The 18,424-nt window shown below is 42.8% G+C and overlaps 6 protein-coding genes across 6 annotated transcripts; 5 read left to right on the plus strand and 1 right to left on the minus strand. All coding sequences in view use genetic code 12, as the record gives it.

Annotated features, from left to right (window-relative positions):
- Positions 1-2,029: 2,029 nt before the first annotated feature.
- On the plus strand, positions 2,030-3,916 carry LODBEIA_P26260 (uncharacterized protein; the record flags this gene model as incomplete). Its single annotated transcript, XM_066972646.1, has 1 exon — positions 2,030-3,916. One exon carries the CDS (start codon positions 2,030-2,032, stop codon positions 3,914-3,916), a length of 1,887 nt encoding a protein of 628 aa, XP_066829564.1.
- A 1,405-nt stretch (positions 3,917-5,321) lies between these two features.
- Positions 5,322-8,081, plus strand: LODBEIA_P26270 (uncharacterized protein; the record flags this gene model as incomplete). The annotated part of the gene is made up of 1 exon (XM_066972647.1): positions 5,322-8,081. One exon carries the CDS (start codon positions 5,322-5,324, stop codon positions 8,079-8,081), a length of 2,760 nt encoding a protein of 919 aa, XP_066829565.1.
- Positions 8,082-8,293: 212 nt separating this feature from the next.
- Positions 8,294-9,289, minus strand: LODBEIA_P26280 (uncharacterized protein; the record flags this gene model as incomplete). The annotated part of the gene is made up of 1 exon (XM_066972648.1): positions 8,294-9,289. One exon carries the CDS (start codon positions 9,287-9,289, stop codon positions 8,294-8,296), a length of 996 nt encoding a protein of 331 aa, XP_066829566.1.
- Positions 9,290-10,258: 969 nt separating this feature from the next.
- LODBEIA_P26290 (uncharacterized protein) lies at positions 10,259-12,859 on the plus strand (the record flags this gene model as incomplete). Its single annotated transcript, XM_066972649.1, has 1 exon — positions 10,259-12,859. One exon carries the CDS (start codon positions 10,259-10,261, stop codon positions 12,857-12,859), a length of 2,601 nt encoding a protein of 866 aa, XP_066829567.1.
- A 1,241-nt stretch (positions 12,860-14,100) lies between these two features.
- Positions 14,101-15,606, plus strand: LODBEIA_P26300 (uncharacterized protein; the record flags this gene model as incomplete). Its single annotated transcript, XM_066972651.1, has 1 exon — positions 14,101-15,606. One exon carries the CDS (start codon positions 14,101-14,103, stop codon positions 15,604-15,606), a length of 1,506 nt encoding a protein of 501 aa, XP_066829568.1.
- A 957-nt stretch (positions 15,607-16,563) lies between these two features.
- On the plus strand, positions 16,564-17,754 carry LODBEIA_P26310 (uncharacterized protein; the record flags this gene model as incomplete). The annotated part of the gene is made up of 1 exon (XM_066972652.1): positions 16,564-17,754. One exon carries the CDS (start codon positions 16,564-16,566, stop codon positions 17,752-17,754), a length of 1,191 nt encoding a protein of 396 aa, XP_066829569.1.
- Positions 17,755-18,424: the final 670 nt, after the last annotated feature.

The raw sequence follows: 18,424 nt of genomic DNA on the forward strand, positions 1-18,424 counted from the left end.
GACGGAAACATCGTTAAGGTGGGGGATACAGAATCCTATTTATCCATCTCCCAACAATGCAATTTGATCACGGGGGCTTCTAGTTCCCGCTACTCAGGAACACACACACATGTCTTTCTTTTTTGAACTCTCCACACGGGGGGGGCAAGGGAGCAGGGATTGGTACGGTCGACAATGTCTCGGAAGAAAGAACAATTTTTTCATGTTAATTAGCGGAATAAACATACCCCTAAAAAAACAAAAAAAACCGATTAAGCAGCCCTGCATTCCGCCAATTTCTGCAATCATATAACAATATCTTGACAGTCTGGGTTTCTTCCGCATGGACTTCCACGTGTGTGATGGGCTCCTCAAGTTTCGAAGTAAACTGTATTTGCAGCTTGGAGGAATTCTGGACAAAACTGTCAGCGAATGGGCCAAATGAATTGTTGTCCAACAAATATAGTGCTTAAGCATTGGTGGTCCTTTATAACGTGGGGAAATGTAGATGCGCAGAACTTGGGAATCAAAAGATAGTTCCTTTCTTTGAACACTTATGTTTTGACAATGCACCTCGCAGGTAATCCGATACCCTTTAACAACACAGTAATTCTAGAATGTAATTGAACAAAAGTTTTGAAATTCATGTTCACGTTTACGCCCATGTCCATGCAAAGCTCAACACAACTCCGCTTGCTGCTCGTCCAAGAAAAATATTAGCAAGCTCCAGCCTTTGACACGTTGGATTGCTTTAGCTCAGGCACACAATCTCTATAGGGGTATCTATGTTCTTCTGGTGTCTCAATTTTAAACATCCTTATTGCCTCCAACTAAATGTGTAGAAAATTCACACTCTTTTGGAAAGAAAAAAACAAGATCAAGCAAGATCAATGGTGTGTTTGTGCGCAACGATTAATTTTCAAAGTTATAGGGTAATTTTAGTTTTAATTTATCCACTTTATGTAGAGCAAGAGGAGGAGTACACGTTGTCGGGACGGCTTCTATGTGACCCGTATAATGAATGGCGCGATGTTGATCCGAGCCTAATTGCTGTAGGTACTTTCATTTCGTCTCATTTTAGGAGGAATATTGGGTACCTAGTAAGGGCTAGGGGGGAGGGGCTATACTCATTAACGTAGTATAAAAAATTGAAGAAGATGTGGGGAGCAGGGGGTATAAATGTCGGAACAAGACTTTACAAGAGGCAATTGATGGCAAATGACGGCTTTCAATTCGATTGGTTCTTTGTAGTTAGGTTGGAAAAGCATCCCGTTAGAATCCTATTGTCGTGAAATGTATCTCCCTCGTGAAAAGTTTGAGCTAAATGGCTGCGAAAACTGTTGCAATTGCCAATCACAGTCACGTGTACAACATCTTTTTTGTATTTTCCAACACGCTCACTAACTACATAAAATAGAAAGAGTCTGTATCTTTGCTAGCTCATAAAAACAATCAGCAGGTCAAAAATCTTGCTTCTTTTTTTAAATAGCAAAATTTGGACCTGATAAGAACTTCCTCTTAGTTGAAGCTGAACAATTGCCGAGCGCAAAGTCAAGGTGGTCCTCAGAAAACAAAACCTTTTAAAAATTCAGATCGATCTCAAGTAGCGTGATAGCTGCTAAACCCCGCCAAACGAAGAACTTTCCTCCTTCTCACACATTAAGACAAAGACGAGTTTCTTTGTCTCACCACACTGAAATATATATCAGGTCACGTGCGCACGTTCATCTGGTTCTGGCACACCATCAACTATCAAGTAAAAGTCAGCCTCCGTGCCCAAAAAAACAAGAAACAACCACCCATACGACATTGTTTACAGCTCCTTTTATCTTTTTTTTCTTTTTTTCAATACCAGAAGATAACTATGTTGGGGACTAATGTCGAAAGCCACCATGCTGAAGATAATACTACCCTATCCAAGTCACGTTCAGCCGAGCCTGAACTGACCACCACTAGTAGTGGTCGCAACGCCGAGAGACCTGACGTTTCATTCCATCCACTGCGGCCCAGCCTTCAAAACATATCAGCACGATCGGCTTCAATATCCAACATGTCAGTGAATACCGCAGCAAACCCCAAAAGACCGCATCCTTCAAGACCTAAAACCCATAATCGCTCGCTATCGCACACTAAACTACTAGGAAAGATTGCCAGCTCGTCAAGTGCGGCAACGTTGAGACCCGACTTGAGCAGATCAAAGTCGACGGATGGGTTGTCCAAGACTCGGCCAAGCTCCACTGCTTTGAAACGGAACAACAAGTCGTTTACAAAAGTTGTTGCGCTACAGCCGTTGACCAAAACTTCCTCCAACCAGTCCCTAAAGTCCAACAAATCCAACACATCGTTAAAAGGCTTGGGCCTGTACACTGGTGGTATGGGGCTCAAATCAAGTGCCCGGAAGGGGAAAGCAATATTGCGATTGAACGACGATGATGCCGAGTATGAGGACCTCGACGAGCCGCCGGCTGCACTGGCTGCACTGGCTGCACCAGTTCCCGAGAGGTTCGATAGCGAGGAGACTATTTCGACGATGCGTCTGAACTCTGACCAGAACATTCCTAGTCTTTACGAACAAATCAACCGTATAGTGCCTGATCCTTCGCCAAGTGTCAACGAGGTGCTGCGGCCCAAATTGGAGGTCTTGCCAGAATCAAACGCCAACGAAGGCAATACTGAAACTGCTGAAAGGATCACTACTTCCGCGCAAAGCTCAGCTGAAGACCTTTCTCAAGCAGCCAATCTATACGGCGGGTCGTTGCTACTATCGCAGTCGACTGGGTTGGTGCGCAAAATCGATCCCCTCAATGCCAAAAGAGCAGAAGTATTGCCAAACCAACAAATCAACTTGCACAATAATAACAACGGTGGTAGTAATAATCAGAACTCTGTCAGTGGAATCTCCTTCAAGGCAAATCCAATAGAATCAGCTAGGAATGTCGCCGAGCCAGTCACCACAAACCAAAATGCAATTCAAAAGAGCTCGTATCAACCGGGTCAGACAATTTTCTCAAACTTGCAGCGCACAAATAACCGATATCATACGCTGGACAAAGCGCAGCGACATGCAGATGTCAGTCGTGGTGGCAATGGAGAAGCGTTGCCACTGGCTAAATTGCCTGGATATTCTCATAATGGCCCCAATAATTACAATGAATTCCTACGAAGTTCATCATCATCGTCAGATCTACACCCAGCAGCTTCCAAGAATATCGAAACAAGAACGCAGCAAAAGTTGTGGTTGCAAAGGGAAAGTTCGTTGATGGACGTTGCCAACATGAACCCTTCCAAAGCTGGGAATTTCTCAAGTTTGTCGTTGAACAACTTGATGTTTGCCCACAGTTATGGCCAAAGTCATGGAAGCATGAGGGACCTTCAAAACAACGGACACTCTTTTATGGGATCTCATGGCTTTTCAGCGTCCATTGGACCCATGACCCCCATAACACCCGGTCCATCATCTGAATTCGTTCAGAATGGGTACAATCAATACGCGCCTCCCTCCCCCGAAGGCAGTGTTTCGACAAATAATGGTCTTCAATCTTTTGTTCAGGGTGCAAATCAAAATTCCATCCAGTCAAGAACAGAGTTTGAACGTCTCAATCGAGAGTATTTGAACGTACGGCGACATCTCAACCCAGTAGGTGGGAGCCTAGACAGGTTGGAGTCTCTTCAAAACGGCGATATCCACATTGAAAAGAGGTCGAATAAGACAAACTTGGCGGGGAACTCCTTCAAGGACTTTATATCAGCAAGTGAAGAAGAAAGAGAGAAAGACGTAGCGGCGAAAATCGGCCGAATGTGGCAAGAAGCTGTATTTTCAACGTTAACCTCGCACAGGCCGAACAACGCTCGAATGTCCTCTTTTGGGCTGCAAAACCAATTTGCTAGACAAGTGCAATCAGCAAAATCTGCAAGTTCCAGCCAATTCCATGCTTGAACACTGGCGTGAGTCAGAAGATATCGCTGGCTAGAGAGCAGAGCCATGTTTCGCCTTTGACCAATGATGTATTTTGCCATGGAAGGAAAGAACTGAACCTAATTTTTTTTTTTTCTTTTGATCATGGAAACTGGAGTCAGTAGACCTCCTGTGTAGACGCCGACCACAGTGTGTATTGATATATATATATACAAGTAGATGCCCTCACCTTACTAGCTCTTGATGGCTCTTTATTTACCTACCTCGAATTCTTCAATAGACCGGAGATAACACACCAAAGAAAAAAAAAAAGTACCAACGATTTATTGGTTTCATCTAACAATATATCAGCAGTAATACAATAATAACTCAGTATCTATCCTCCCCCAAGAGTCGAGGTTCAACCCCTGCTATTTTTCTTTCTTTTTTTATTCTTTTTGATCATTTACAGTTGAAAACCTCGAGTGTTAGTGCACACCCAGTGCCCATTCATCACCACTCTTCAGAGGGCGTGGCGATAAATATATGTACATACCCTCAACCTTGTCTCTGCTTGTGTTTCCCGTTACTCTTGCAATAAACATAGACCCTGCCCTTCCTGTTCACCATGTAGCAGTCCTTGCAAAAGAGCTTCACGCTGGTGCGGACCTTGAAGCTTCGTATTGTTTGCAAGGCCGTGCTCTGGGTGTTGGCAGTTATCAATTTGGGGGTTGAGTTGAACACTCCAGTGTTCAATCTGGGACCAATCAGCTTGCGTATAATCCTGGTTAGCGACAACATACTGTATCGAGGGTTGAGGTTGCTGTTGTTGCTGTTTGAGTTTTCAACGGTCAAAGCCGAAATGGTTTGGCCCTGAGTGATTGATTTCGAAACCGTGAAAATTTGACTGTTGGAACCAGAATAAAAAAAAAAAAAAAAAAAAAAAAGGACGACTAGAGCGCTACCGCGTGAGTTTAGTCGTTGCCAACGGGTTTACCTGGTTGGAACTGCTAGGTCAATCTTGTTTAGAATATTTATCAAACCTATGTTTGAATTCAAGATGTAAACTTTCTTCTATAATACCCTTTTTTTCTTTCTTCCAATCATATATATGTATATGTTGTCTGTATCTTCAGTTCCAAGCAAGGAGTTCTATTTGACCACTATAGTCACGTGACTTTTTATTTTTTCCAGTCTGTGTCGTGTCATTTTTTTGCCTTGGTTTCACGAAAAATTCGACACCGATTGAATTTGTTCACCACCTACACACACACCAGAAAAACAGGGAGAAACACGTACGAAACTTGGACAGGTATTCATCAACTGACAGCAGGAGCCAAATAGAAGTTCAATTTTAGAGGTTGGCCGATTGCGCGAGAAAAACATGTCTACGCTGTCATATAAAAAGCAGGATGCATATGCCAGCACATCTGGGACCCCAGATAAAATGGCGGTTTTCCAAGAGTGTCTCCAGCAATTCAATGCAACACCGGTCAATGCTAAAAAATGTCGACAATTGTTGGCCAAGTTGTTGAGGTTGATCTATAACGGTGAAGAGTTCCCGGCGCAAGAGTCTACCACGTTGTTTTTTTCCATCTCCAAGTTGTTCCAGCACAAGGACCAGTCCTTGAGACAGCTTGTGTACCTCACCATCAAGGAGTTGTCGTCGACTTCCGACGACATATTGATGGTGACTTCGTCAATCATGAAGGACATCCAGGGAAGCGACGCCGTTTACAAACCAAATGCCATCAGAACATTGGCCAAGGTGTTGGACCCAACTACCGTGACCGCGGCAGAACGTTTATTCAAAAATGCAATTGTTGACAAGAACCCAGTTGTCTCTTCAGCCGCGTTGATCTCATCCTACAACTTGTTACCTCACGCCAAAGACGTTGTCAAGAGATTTGGGAACGAAACTTTGGAGACCATTCAATCATACAAGACGTTCCCTTCGAACCAGTTCCAATTGCACGATTACTACGGAAACTCCACTTCAAACTTGCCATCAACTTCTTACATGTACCAGTACCATGCTCTAGGATTGATCTATCAATTAAGGAACCACGACAAGATTGCCTTGATGAAGTTGATCACGACTCTTTCTGAAGGATCGTCCCTTAAAAACTCCTTGTCGATTATTCAGTTGATTAGATATATAAACAGGATTCTCATTGACGATGAAGGTCTTTACAAGCAATTGCACCCGGTTTTAGCAGGGTTTTTGAAACACAAGTCGGACATGGTTGAGTTGGAAGCGTGCAAGAGCTTGATCAACTTGCAGCACTTGCTCAGTGACGAGCAATATATGCAGATCATCACCACTTTGCAGAAACTATTGGGTGTTCCAAGAACTGCCACCAGATTTGCTGCCATTAGGTTAATCAATAGAATCTCGGTCAAGCACCCGGAAAAGATTATTGTTGTCAACATTGAGTTGGAAAGTTTGATCAATGACTCCAATAGATCAGTTTCGACCTTGGCAATCACAACCTTGTTGAAGACGATGGGAGCTGGAACTGTTGAAAATGGTGCAACTGGAGGCGAGAGCGTTGACAGATTGATCACCAAAATGACCTCGTTGATGGATGAAATCACAGAAGACTTCAAGATTGTGATCATCGAAGCGATTGAAAACCTTGCCTTGAAGTTCCCCTCCAAGCACAAGAAGTTGGTTTCATTTTTAACAGACTTGTTACGAGATGATGGCTCGCTAGAGCTAAAGACAAGCATCGTTGACGCTTTGTTTGATTTGATCAAGTTTTTGCCAAACGAAGGTGCCAAGCAGTTGATATTAATGAACTTGTGTGAGTTTATAGAGGACTGTGAGTTTACCGAGTTGTCTGTGCGGATTTTGCACTTGTTGGGCGATGAGGGTCCTTCCACGTCGAATCCGTCGTATTACATTAGACACATTTACAACAGATTGGTGTTGGAGAACTCGATAGTGAGGGCCTCTGCCGTGATTGCGTTGGCCAAATTCGCGGCCGTTTGTGGCGGAGACGTGTCTACAAATATCGTTATCTTGTTGACGAGGTGCTTAAATGACGTGGACGACGAAGTCAGGGACAGAGCCGCCATTTCATTAAACTTTATCAAAGCCAAGAAGAAGAATTTGATTGTGAGCGATTCCAAATACGACTTGGCGGTTCTAGAGAACAAGTTGGTGAATTATTTGAGTGACACCAAAAACTTTGACCACCAATTTGACATCTCAGAGGTGCCCTTGATCACTGCCGATGAGTTAAAGACAATAGAATTAAACAGAAAATTGAACAATTTGGACCGAGAAAACAATGAAGTTGCAGGTGCATCTGAGCAAGTTGAAAGCAAGGCAAATAATGAAGACGAGTCGCCTGCTGATAGCGGCGCCAACAACTTGTTGAAGCAACAGGAGTATGCTCAAGAATTGTCCGCCATACCAGAGTTTGAATCGTATGGCAAGTTGACCAAATCTTCCATTACCCCCATTTTTCTCACCGATAAGGAAAATGAGATCGTTGTTAGTGTTGTCAAGCACTTCTTCCTTGAATCACAAAAGTTGGTGTTGCAATACAATATCAACAATACCTTGCCTCATACATTATTGCAAGAAGTATCGGTGATAGCTCAGCCTGATAATGAAGAATATCAAGAAGATTTCATTATGCCCTTGGAGGAGTTGAAGCCGGATGGTTTAGGTGTGGTGTATGTTTCCTTTAGCACACCTTTGTTATCTGAAGGGGATATTTTATCGGCTTTTGGTAATACTGTTGCCTACACCAATAGAGACTTGGATGAGGAAGGACAAGTTGATCCCTCCGACGATGGATGGTCGGATGAGTACCAAATTGATGATTTGGAACTATTAGCGGGTGATTTCATCAATCCGCTTTACAACTCCAATTTCACTGCAATTTTCGATCAATTACCAGTGAGTCAAGACACAACGTCGACTGGATATATCGCCAATGTCGATACGTTGGAAAATGCAGTTGCCAAGATCAAAACCAAATTGAACATGATGGCATTGGATGGATCAGACTATGTTGTCAATGATTCCAATTCCCATACGTTGAAATTGTTGGGTAAGGATGTGTGGGGAGGCAAAGTTGGTATTTTAATTCGTTTAGCCAAAAGTGGCGGTAAGATTGTTGGTCGAAGTGAAATTAAAGTTGAAACTGATGGATTCGTTGATGTTGTCGCCAGCAGTATTTACGATGCATAGAAAAAGATGTTTATATATAATTTATATATAAAAAAAAAGAAAACTCCTTGTTGTTATAGTGAAGTTTTTTGGAAAAGTAGGAGGTAAATGTTTCGTAGGCAAGTTGCCATGAACTTGCACATAGCGAGAGGCACTACGAATAAGTTTACTGAAACTGGTTTGTTTTTTTCTGTTTCTGTTTCTGTCTTTCTATAACTATGGAGGTACAAATGCTATACCTTTAATTGACTGGTATTGATGTGGGTATGATGCTGCTGCTGATTGTGATGATGATGATGATGGTGGTGGGTAGAAGTAATAGGGGACTTGATACTCTTCATGTGTCTATAAAGTAATCCACCACTGAAATACACAAACAACGCAGCTAGTAAAATGAACAAAAAGATCCATACAGCAGCCAGGTTGTTTGTTGGCGGTGCCGTGGGACAAGCTTGGTGGCTTCTAATTTCGAAAAAATAAGTACAGTCATTTGAACTGTCGATGTAGTAGGCAGAGGCCTTTGCCGACATTTCACGATCGCAAGTAAAAGTCAACACGGTTGATTTTCTTAAACGTTCACCAGTCTTGGAATCATAAGCATTGCAGTAGGACCCATTTTCATAGGTCAAAGTCAATTTCCTGCCCCGGAATTTCGGGACGGTTGAGTATTCACCGATGGAGACGTATTTGTTTGTCTCGGAGTCGATATAATAGGCTCCAATCTTGCTCGAGTTTAACCGATCTTGAATTTCGCTCGACTCGTCGTGGTGCTTCTTGAATGGGTTTGAGCATATTCCAATTGTGTAATTTTTCCCCGAATCGTAGCCCTTGGCATTCCATGACATGGGCTTATTGTCGTTGCCAAAAGACGATAGTCCGCTGAGGTCTATAAACATTTTGTTGAGTGGGTTTACGACTGTGCACGGATCGAGCGGCTTCGTCTTGGATTCGAGAGAGTCTTGGGTGCCATCTGGGAGGTGAGCTTGGTTTTGGTTTTGATAAGGTGCCGTCGGCTGTTTCGACCCATCAACGTGGTTATCATTATCATTGTTGTTGCTACTAGCTATAGGCAACGAGAATGAAAAATGACTCAACGAATCAAATATCTGTTGTGTTGACTGAAGATACAAGCTGTTGTCAACTACGGGTTTTGTTCGCAAAAATGTCAATAGAATGATGAGTGCTACTAAGATTGTCGGTATCAACACCCGCCGTAAAAACTTTATCATATTTTCTTGATCTTGGCCCAGCTTGCAGTGGACGTTGGTTGTGGGTAGTTGGTATCTAGGGTGCAATTACGTGTAGAAGCAAAAATGTGACAAAGAAGGTGTTGCACGTTTCAAGAATAAAACAAGTTTCCAATACCTAGTTGGATAAAACTTAGCTCAAGGGGCGGTGAAATTCACAACGGGAGGAAGCGTTGGATACGAGTAGGGAGAATATTGAGATATCAGCGCCAATATATATTTCCAAAGCGTACGCCAAAGTCGGGCCAAGTCACAATCGAAAAGGGAAAAAAGAGAAAAAAAGTAACGTCCTCTTCAAGAAAGAAAGAAACCCGAGGGAGTTTCATAAACTCCACTAACGCTCCAACAACAACAAGAATAAGATAGAGAAAGGAATGAGGAAGAAGAGATGGGGGGAAAAAAAAAGGAAAATCGAGAACGGGGTTATCCATGGATGCCTCTAGGGGTTCATGTGTTTCAAGCGGGCGGTTTCAACTGTCAAAATCACTCACTCCATCAACGGGTAAAGAAAACGTCAAAAGAGAACAGCCAGTTCGTATTCCAATCACGTGGCCAATCACGTGATTGGCCACGTGATTGGCCACGTGACCTGCCAGCCTTGCTTCTCTCTTTTCCCCGTCTTTCTTTACCTCCGTTATTTCCTTCGGCTTCGGATAATACATTGGCGCATGTGGTAGCGCCGCCTCCGCTACCGCTACCACTCCGACATTATTACTGCTGTCTTTCTAATGCATGCAATTTAATACTAGAGGCGTATGTCTCTATCAAGTACCACTGTCATTTACTATATCGTTGGTGTCGAACAAGAGATACAGATCTATACAAAAAGACAAAAGACAAGGCGGTTGCGACAAGCTGCCATCAAAGAGATCATATATATTTGTATATATATATATATTTTCCTAGAAGTAAAAGAGGTGGAAGTGGATCTAGAAGAAGAAGAGCCACTGAATGAGTTTATGGTCAAATGCCACCGTTCCGTTAAATTTGTCGGACTTTGGCAACACAACAACATCAATCAAACCCGAGATCAACATTCCAGGGCTAAACGTGGCGGATCCATTATTGAGTCAGATTGTCACTTCAAAAAACGCTTTGGCCTTGCTTGAGTCGAGTCTACCTGCAAATATACCTAGCGAAGTAGATAACGGCGGCGACGAAAATACCAAAGTCGTTATTCAGCTTCTCCAAGGGGCCTGTGATGGCGACTTGGTCACTATCGAGAGTATACTCAGAAAGCACCCTGATTTGGTCAATGAATTGTTCCCAACTAAAAGCGCAGGAGTTTCCGCTCTAGTATATGCCATTTGCTTCAACCGAGAAGATATAGTAGAAACTTTGGTGGAAAATCATCAAGCAGACCCCGATTTGAATGACACCATTGTCACGTATACGCCACTAATGTGGGCTGTGTATCTTGGACAGTTGGAAATCATCAAGTTGCTATTGAATAACCAAGCAGACCCCTATTTGAGTCCCCGCCAGGATGGCAAAAATGCAATATCCTTGATAAATCCTGAAAGACAAGAGATTGTTGCATATTTCAAGTCGCACAATCTTTTGAACAAGTCCATTAATGGGCAAAATGATGACGAAGTTTACAAAATCAACACTTTTCTACCACAAGATGGGCTTGGGTTTGAAGATGATTTACTGACAAAGCTAAAGCTCCACACTATATCAGGTACAATTGACGACGAAGCTGCAGACCAAGAAGACGTTGTCATTGATGGCGACGATGAAATTGCCCTTGCTCAAGATGCCGTGATCCCTAGACTACAAGAGTTTGACTATGATAAACTACTACCGGAAGAATATATCAAATTTACCGATAGTGACATCCCTTCATTGATTAATTATATTTTCAAATTGCGGTCAAACACAAGCTATCAGCACAATACAAGAATCCCAGCTGCGATACTTTTCCAATTGGTGAGGTATGCCCATTTGAAAGTAGAATCGGAGGAGCTTACCAATTTCTTATTCGATTGCTTCACGGCTCGACTTCGTACAGTCACCAATACCAAGTCGGGAGCTTTCAACATGGCATTGCAAGATGACACGAGTGCCATGGGTGCAGGTGACATTGTACTCTTGAGCTACTGGCTATCTTCATTGCAATTTTTGCATTTCTATTTCAGCAAGGGTAAAACTTACCTCAAGTACCCTCGTTTTCTACAAGAAATGATCAATCTTGTTCAATCACTCATTGCCACATTATCGTTTTCAGTCAATTCCCGCTTGAATCTTTTGGTTGGCGACTGCATGTTGAATTTCACTAGCTTACTCGATGTCTCCAGCACATTATACGCCAAGGATTGGAACCTCTTTAAAAATAAAAAGCATCCCAACAACTATGACGCCATCATGAACACTTTATACCCACCTACTCAAGCCGACTTGATGAAACCGTCTCCCTTGCGCTATATCCAAGTATTGGGAGCTCTAGACTATGTCTTGAAAATCCACAGCGTGGACAATTTGATCCGCATACAAACTTTTTCACAGGTATTTTATTACATGAATTGCATTATTTTCAACAACATCATTGGACTGAGCAAATACTGCACGCGGTCCAAAGCAGTGCAGATTCGACTAAACCTTTCTGCTATTGAAGACTGGTTGCGTTCTCACAATTTGAAATTCCCCAAGCCTGACACCATTGGCGGGTTGGATAAGTTGATTGGCGGAGGTGGTGTTGGCGAAGCCAATGGCAATGCCCAATTACACAACTACCTCAAAACCGACAAGAGTCTTCTGCTGAAGAACCCGCAAAGCTTGGAGTTTTACTATGCTTCCTTATATCACGTGGGCAAGAACCAATTACAACCAACCATTGAACTTCTTCAATGGTTGCAATGCATGTCTTCTTTGAAAGACCAGGAGAGCTTGATCAACACCATTAACCAATTTGACTACTTGAACTACTACCAGTTGTATAAAGTTGCCAACAAGTTGTACAAGTACGAAGTTGAAGAGCCCCGTTTAGCCAAGAGCTTGACAAGTTTCTTGAAACTGTTGATGAATGAACAAGGAGAACAGCAGGTTTCGAGAAATTTCCAACACTATATGACGCAGTCAACATTTCTTTCAAAGGAAGTTTATGTTTATCTCAATCCAAACTATATTTTCGATGTCGCGTTGCCTAACCTTGCCGAGTTGATCAATAGCTACGGCTCGGGAATCGGCGGTGTTCGTGTGTTGAGAAGCAAAAAATACCAGCCTTCTCTTCCCATTAGTATCGTCGACGATATCGACGAGATTATTACTGAAAACAGGAACATGGAGATGAATGATAGCTTTGACTATGAAAGGGAGAAAACAAAGAAAGATGGGCAAGATAATCAAGATGAGAATCAAGAAGAAGAAGAAGAAGAAGAAGAAGAAGACGAACAGGAGAAGGAGAAGGAAAATCAGCGTCTGACAGCGGGAAGCAGGTTTGAAACAATAAAGGGCGATGAGTTGTTCAAGCAAGTTCAATTACCAAACTCGTTGATGCATAAGGAATGGGGCTCCACAAGCAAAGAAGACTTTGAGACAAATCCTTGGTAAATAGATGCAATGCGAAAAGAAAAAAAATATATATACACAAGTTAATGTAGTGTGTGTGTTGAGAATTTCAAATCTACCCAACCCCCTCAAAATTTATCAATTCCAGCTAATATCTTTTGTCGATACGAGCAAGATTAGCGTCTAATAGTGGAGATCAGTACTTTGCAAACTGTGTCAAGTTGTATTAAGTCTTTTCGGCAAAAAGGAGTCTCTCTCAACCACTGAGGGCAGTGGAAACACACCCACACACACAGTGGAGAAACGTTTCCCCATCTGTAACCAAACCAACAGGCTATCGTTCTGCATCTACAACTCTCCCAGGGCAGTTCCGTCCACAGAATAAGAGCGTTGAAATTTTTCTCCCTCGTTTTTCTTTTTTCCTAATACAAAGTTGAAATCGTAGTCTGTGTCAAAACACAACAAAACGGCACCATGTCTTAAGTCAAAAGGGGGGGGCTGTGAAGTTTATTAAAAAAAGGGGGGACGAAATGCCGAGAATGGACCTGTAAGCGGTATGAGCACTTGTGCTTGTATCTTTGTTTAAATTACGTTTTTTTTGTTGTTTTTTTTTTGCTACGCGATTCTCGAGGGACTGGATTCGAGGTTGAAATTTTGAAACCATGAGGTATAGTTGAAGACGGGGGAGAAATCCAGATCCCCGCGTTATTTTTGATCCAATTCTGTCCTCTGCCACTACGAGATCCAGGCGGTGATACCGTTGTCTTTTTGGGGTCTTTTCGCCATGACATTATTTTCTAAATCAGGGGACATTTGCTGTGCCTGAAAACACGAGAATTTTTCTCTTCACCTGTCATTCTCAAGGGGGCAAAAAAGTCAAGAATAGACAAAGTTGGCTACCACGCTCTACATGAAACACCAAACTTTTTCTTTTTCCTTTTTGTTGTTAAAAATGACCCACTTGTAAGAAATGCACCAACATACCCATCACTTGCTTTTTGCACAAGGTGTATAGGCTTATTGTTCTCTTTGGATGGGTTGTATATTTATTAAATCCCATATGTCATGATTTCCCAGTGTCCCGGTGTTTTATTCACTCGGTGAGCATCAAATCTTTAAAGAAATCCCCACGTCGTTTTGTTTCAAGTTAGATATATTAACAACTCCTACCCCAGCCGTTCATTTAAAGTTCTTTTCTTTTTTATTTTTTTACTTGTCGACAGAGGCCCCATCTTTGTTCCTACTTCCCTCCACTTACTGTGATCTCCATTCGTTAAGCAAGCATGAAATCGTCGGTGTTGGGGCTCTTGCTCGTTCTTTCCACCTCGTGGGCGCTCATTGGCGACGGGTTCATCCAGTTACCAGTCACAAAAGTTGTCAGAAAAAAGACTGGAGTTAGCAACAGGATCCCCATTTACGAAGAAATCGAAAAGGTAGCCGATCGGATCGAAGATGGTCTCAGCAAGTTGGCGGCTCCTTTCCTTGTAAGTAGTCCCCAATCGTCGCCAGGCAATGGCCCCTCCAGCTCCTATCCTGCTTCTGCTTCTGCATCACCACAAGCTAAAGCAATCTCAGTAGGCGGCTCGCCTTCCGACCTGCTGCTGCTGCTGGACTCCAATGCGCAATCAAGCGCATCAAATAGCGGAGGCACGGGTGCGTTTTTCCTTGAATTGGTCAATGAGGAAGTGTTGTACTACGCCACGCTTGCCGTTGGCAGCCCAGCTCAAGAGATTGAAGTCATGGTTGACACTGGATCCTCGGATCTTTGGTTTGTTGCTGCTAATAACCCTCAATGCAAGGCAAATGGCGGGTCATTAGATTGCGATAAACATGGCACCTACAACAAACTGAAATCGTCGAGTGCCAGTGCCACTGACAATAGCTTTTCCATCAACTATTTCGATGGCAGCAAAGCTGAAGGAAAATACTATCAAGATAGTCTCGAGTTTGCTTCCGGGTTTGCCCTTGATAACGCCACATTTGCTATTGTTGAAAACACAACCTCGACTATTGGTGTGTTTGGGGTTGGCTATGAGGAGTTGGAGGCGACATCAAATAAATACACCAATGTGCCTTTGCTCATGAAAAATCAAGGTTTGATAGCCAGAGCTGCATATTCACTTTACTTGGACAGTAAGGACGCTCAACTGGGATATATATTGTTTGGCGGCATCGACCATGCAAAGTTCACTGGGAACTTGGTTGAGATTAGCGTTGTGCCATCAAATGGCAAGTACGTCTACTTGCAAATCCCATTGTCACATGTGGCCGCGTCCATCAACAACTACACCGATGCTTACCCAACTGGTCTCAGCAACGGAACCAACACACCTAGAGTCGGTGCCGTGATCTATAATGGCACTGATTCCTTCAACGGCGGCGTGGACTTGACAAACGAGCCAGCTTTGTTGGACTCGGGAACGACTTATTCCTACTTGGCTCAAAGTCAAGTCGAAAGCATAGTTGGATTGTTTGGCAATGTCACCTACAACCAGTATCTCCAAGCTTACGACATTCCCTGTTGGTTGAGAAACAGCGGCAACTATTTGCAGTTTAATTTCAACCAGCAAAAAGATATCCAGGTGCCAATTTCCGAATTTATAGTTGAGCTGGGGAAAAACGGCGCTGGTGTACCACAGTGTGTCTTTGGCATATTGCCTGGTAGCATGACGATACTCGGAGGTAATTTCATGAGGTCGGTCTACGCCGTGTTTGACTTGGAGGCAAATGGGATCTCGATTGCCCAAGCAGCATACAACAACGAGCACCAGGTGACCCTCATTGAATAGATGGATGTCAATTTTGGCTCAAGCTGTATCAAAAGAAGTGCAAAAAAAAAAAAACAAAACCAATAAAACAGAAAGGCAAGGAATCAGGTAGAAGAAAATTGCATTTGATGGCCAACGGGTGGTTAAGTCTTTTATCCCTGCTGCAATATAGGACACAACTTTCTTACATTGGAATGTTCTTTAGTGTATTCGTCAGGGAAGATGGATAGCCGTCTTTTTTCTTTGGTTTGTTTTGTTTTGTATTTTTAGAGTATCTAGAGTATAAAAAAGTTCGTTATATTTATTTCATCACTATTCACAAGACATTGACACCTCCCAAACTTCTACATCTTCGACAAGAAGTTGTTATTCTTGATCCTCTTGTTGTTTTCCTTCAGCAACTTGATTCTCCTCCACCTAAGAAAATCCTCGTTTTTAATCTTTTCTAGATTTTGGCTTGGATCCGTCATGGTCCAAAGCCACGCAGGATACTCTGAATCTTCCAATGCAACCGGCTCATCGCCCTTTTTAAGAACTTTCAAGTTCAATGGTGTTCCAGCTTGACATGATGATTTCACCGCTGGTGTAGTGGTTGGTTCAATTGGATTGGCAGCTTCCACAACAGTATTTCGTACAAGTCTCCCTGCCGCAAATGATCTAGTAGAAGCAAATTGTGCCCTGCATCGGCGAATACCAGACCTGAACATCTTTTCTATTAAATACAGCTGTACTTGCTCCAGTAAATTGACTTGTAGAGGTTGAAATTTTTTTCTTTTCTTTCAACAGACGTTGATGTTCGTGTCGAGTGGAAAAAAAAAAAATGAAAAACTTTTGATGCCCGCAGCAAATACATATCGAAGATTTTATGAAAAATAACAACCTTTAGACTGGGGAGACTTTTTCACGGTTTTTGGGATTTCGGTTGATCGTTTTCGCAACAGGTTACCAGTCACTTAATAGTATACATATTGATACGAGATGCCACCAAAGAAGAAGGGAGCTCAGGAGAAACCAATTTTGTTGGGAAGACCAGGAAACAATTTGAAATCTGGTATTGTCGGCTTGGCAAACGTTGGGAAATCGACTTTTTTCCAAGCTGTCACCAGGTCACCCTTGGGTAACCCAGCCAACTACCCGTTTGCTACCATCGAGCCAGAAGAAGCCAGGGTCATTGTCCCCAGTGAAAGATTTGACAAATTGTGCGAATTGTACAAGCCCAAGAGCGAGGTGCCCGCTTTTTTGACCGTTTATGATATTGCCGGGTTGACGAAAGGTGCACACTCTGGTGAAGGGTTGGGAAACAATTTCTTGGCCAACATTAGAGCTGTTGATGCTATTTTCCAAATGACCCGAGCATTCGATGACGCCGACATCATCCACATCAATGACGAGGTCAACCCCGTGGCTGATTTGGAAATTGTTCGCGACGAGTTGAGGTTAAAAGATATTGAATTTGCAACGAAATACTTGGAAGGGATTGAAAAAATCACAAAGAGAGGTGGACAGTCTTTAGAGGTTAAGCAAAAGAAGGAAGAAGCCGAGTTGGTCAAGAGAATTATCCAGTTGCTAGAAGATGGCAAGAGAATCGCCAACCAGACTTGGACCTCCAAGGAAGTTGACGCTATTAACCAAATGCTCTTGTTGACTGCCAAGCCAGTCATCTACTTGATCAACTTGTCCGAGAAGGACTACATAAGAAAGAAGAACAAGCATCTTTTGAAAATCAAGGAGTGGGTCGATGCCAACTCTCCAGGCGACTTGATCGTGCCCGTCTCGGTTTCTTTAGAGGAGAAATTGGCCGGTATGGGATCTGACGAGGAAAGAGAAGCTTATTGTAAAGAAATCGGCGCGCAATCGGCTTTGCCAAAGATTATCGTTGCCATGAGACAGAAATTGGACTTGATCTCGTTCTTTACTGGTGGTCCCGACGAAGTTAGAGAATGGACCATTAGAAAATGGTACACTGCCCCACAAGCCGCTGGTACTATCCACACTGATTTAGAAAGAACTTTCATCTTGGCCCAAGTTATCAAGTACGATGATTTGGTCGAGTACGGCGATGAAAATAGCGTGAAAGCTGCTGGTAAATTGTTGCAAAAGGGCAAAGACTATTATGTCGAGGATGGAGATATCATATACGTTAAAGCTGCTGAGGGTAAAGCTCGTTAAGCAGCCTTGTAAATATAGATTTCCTTGAATATATGGTTGAAAGATTAAAAAAAAAAGTCCTCTGATGCCCTTTTGTTTTTTGAAGCCATGGGGCCTTGAGGCCCCGGACGGCTTTGCTACTACCACCAACCTTCAACTTTCCCTGACAGAACAAGATTTCTGACTGGTATTATAATTAAGCACCACATGTGGGTCGATGCAAGGTACACCGGTTCAAATTGCACGAGTGTAACAATAAAATTTCGAAAGCTTTTTTTATCCATCCGTCACCCCAGAGTCTTTTGAAGGACCCAGCCTTTCAAAGCACCCATAGCTTTCAATCCTGGGTCCTTGCGACATGATGCGTCTACGTCACTTTTCGACGTTGCTTCGCTCTTTGTACATGGCGAAGCCCAACGATCTAATAACTACGGGACTGAACCAAAAATATAAATTAAATTAAATACATAAAGAAAAAAAAAATAGAGAACAAGGCTTATTTTCATGGCCATTGGCTCCGAACAACTTTGACGGCCATGAAGACAACCTCTTTCATGAGTTGAACAACATTCTTTTACTTACTTTAACCTTTTCATTCTCCAATCCCCAATCTAATCCCTTTCCATTTTGCTTCCAACAAAGAGCCGTCCTTCATTGCTAGGGGGAAAACAACACAGAACAAAAATAGAGG

This window comes from Lodderomyces beijingensis (assembly GCF_963989305.1).
Source record: "Lodderomyces beijingensis strain CBS 14171 genome assembly, chromosome: 3".
Taxonomy (NCBI): Eukaryota; Fungi; Ascomycota; class Pichiomycetes; order Serinales; family Debaryomycetaceae; genus Lodderomyces; species Lodderomyces beijingensis.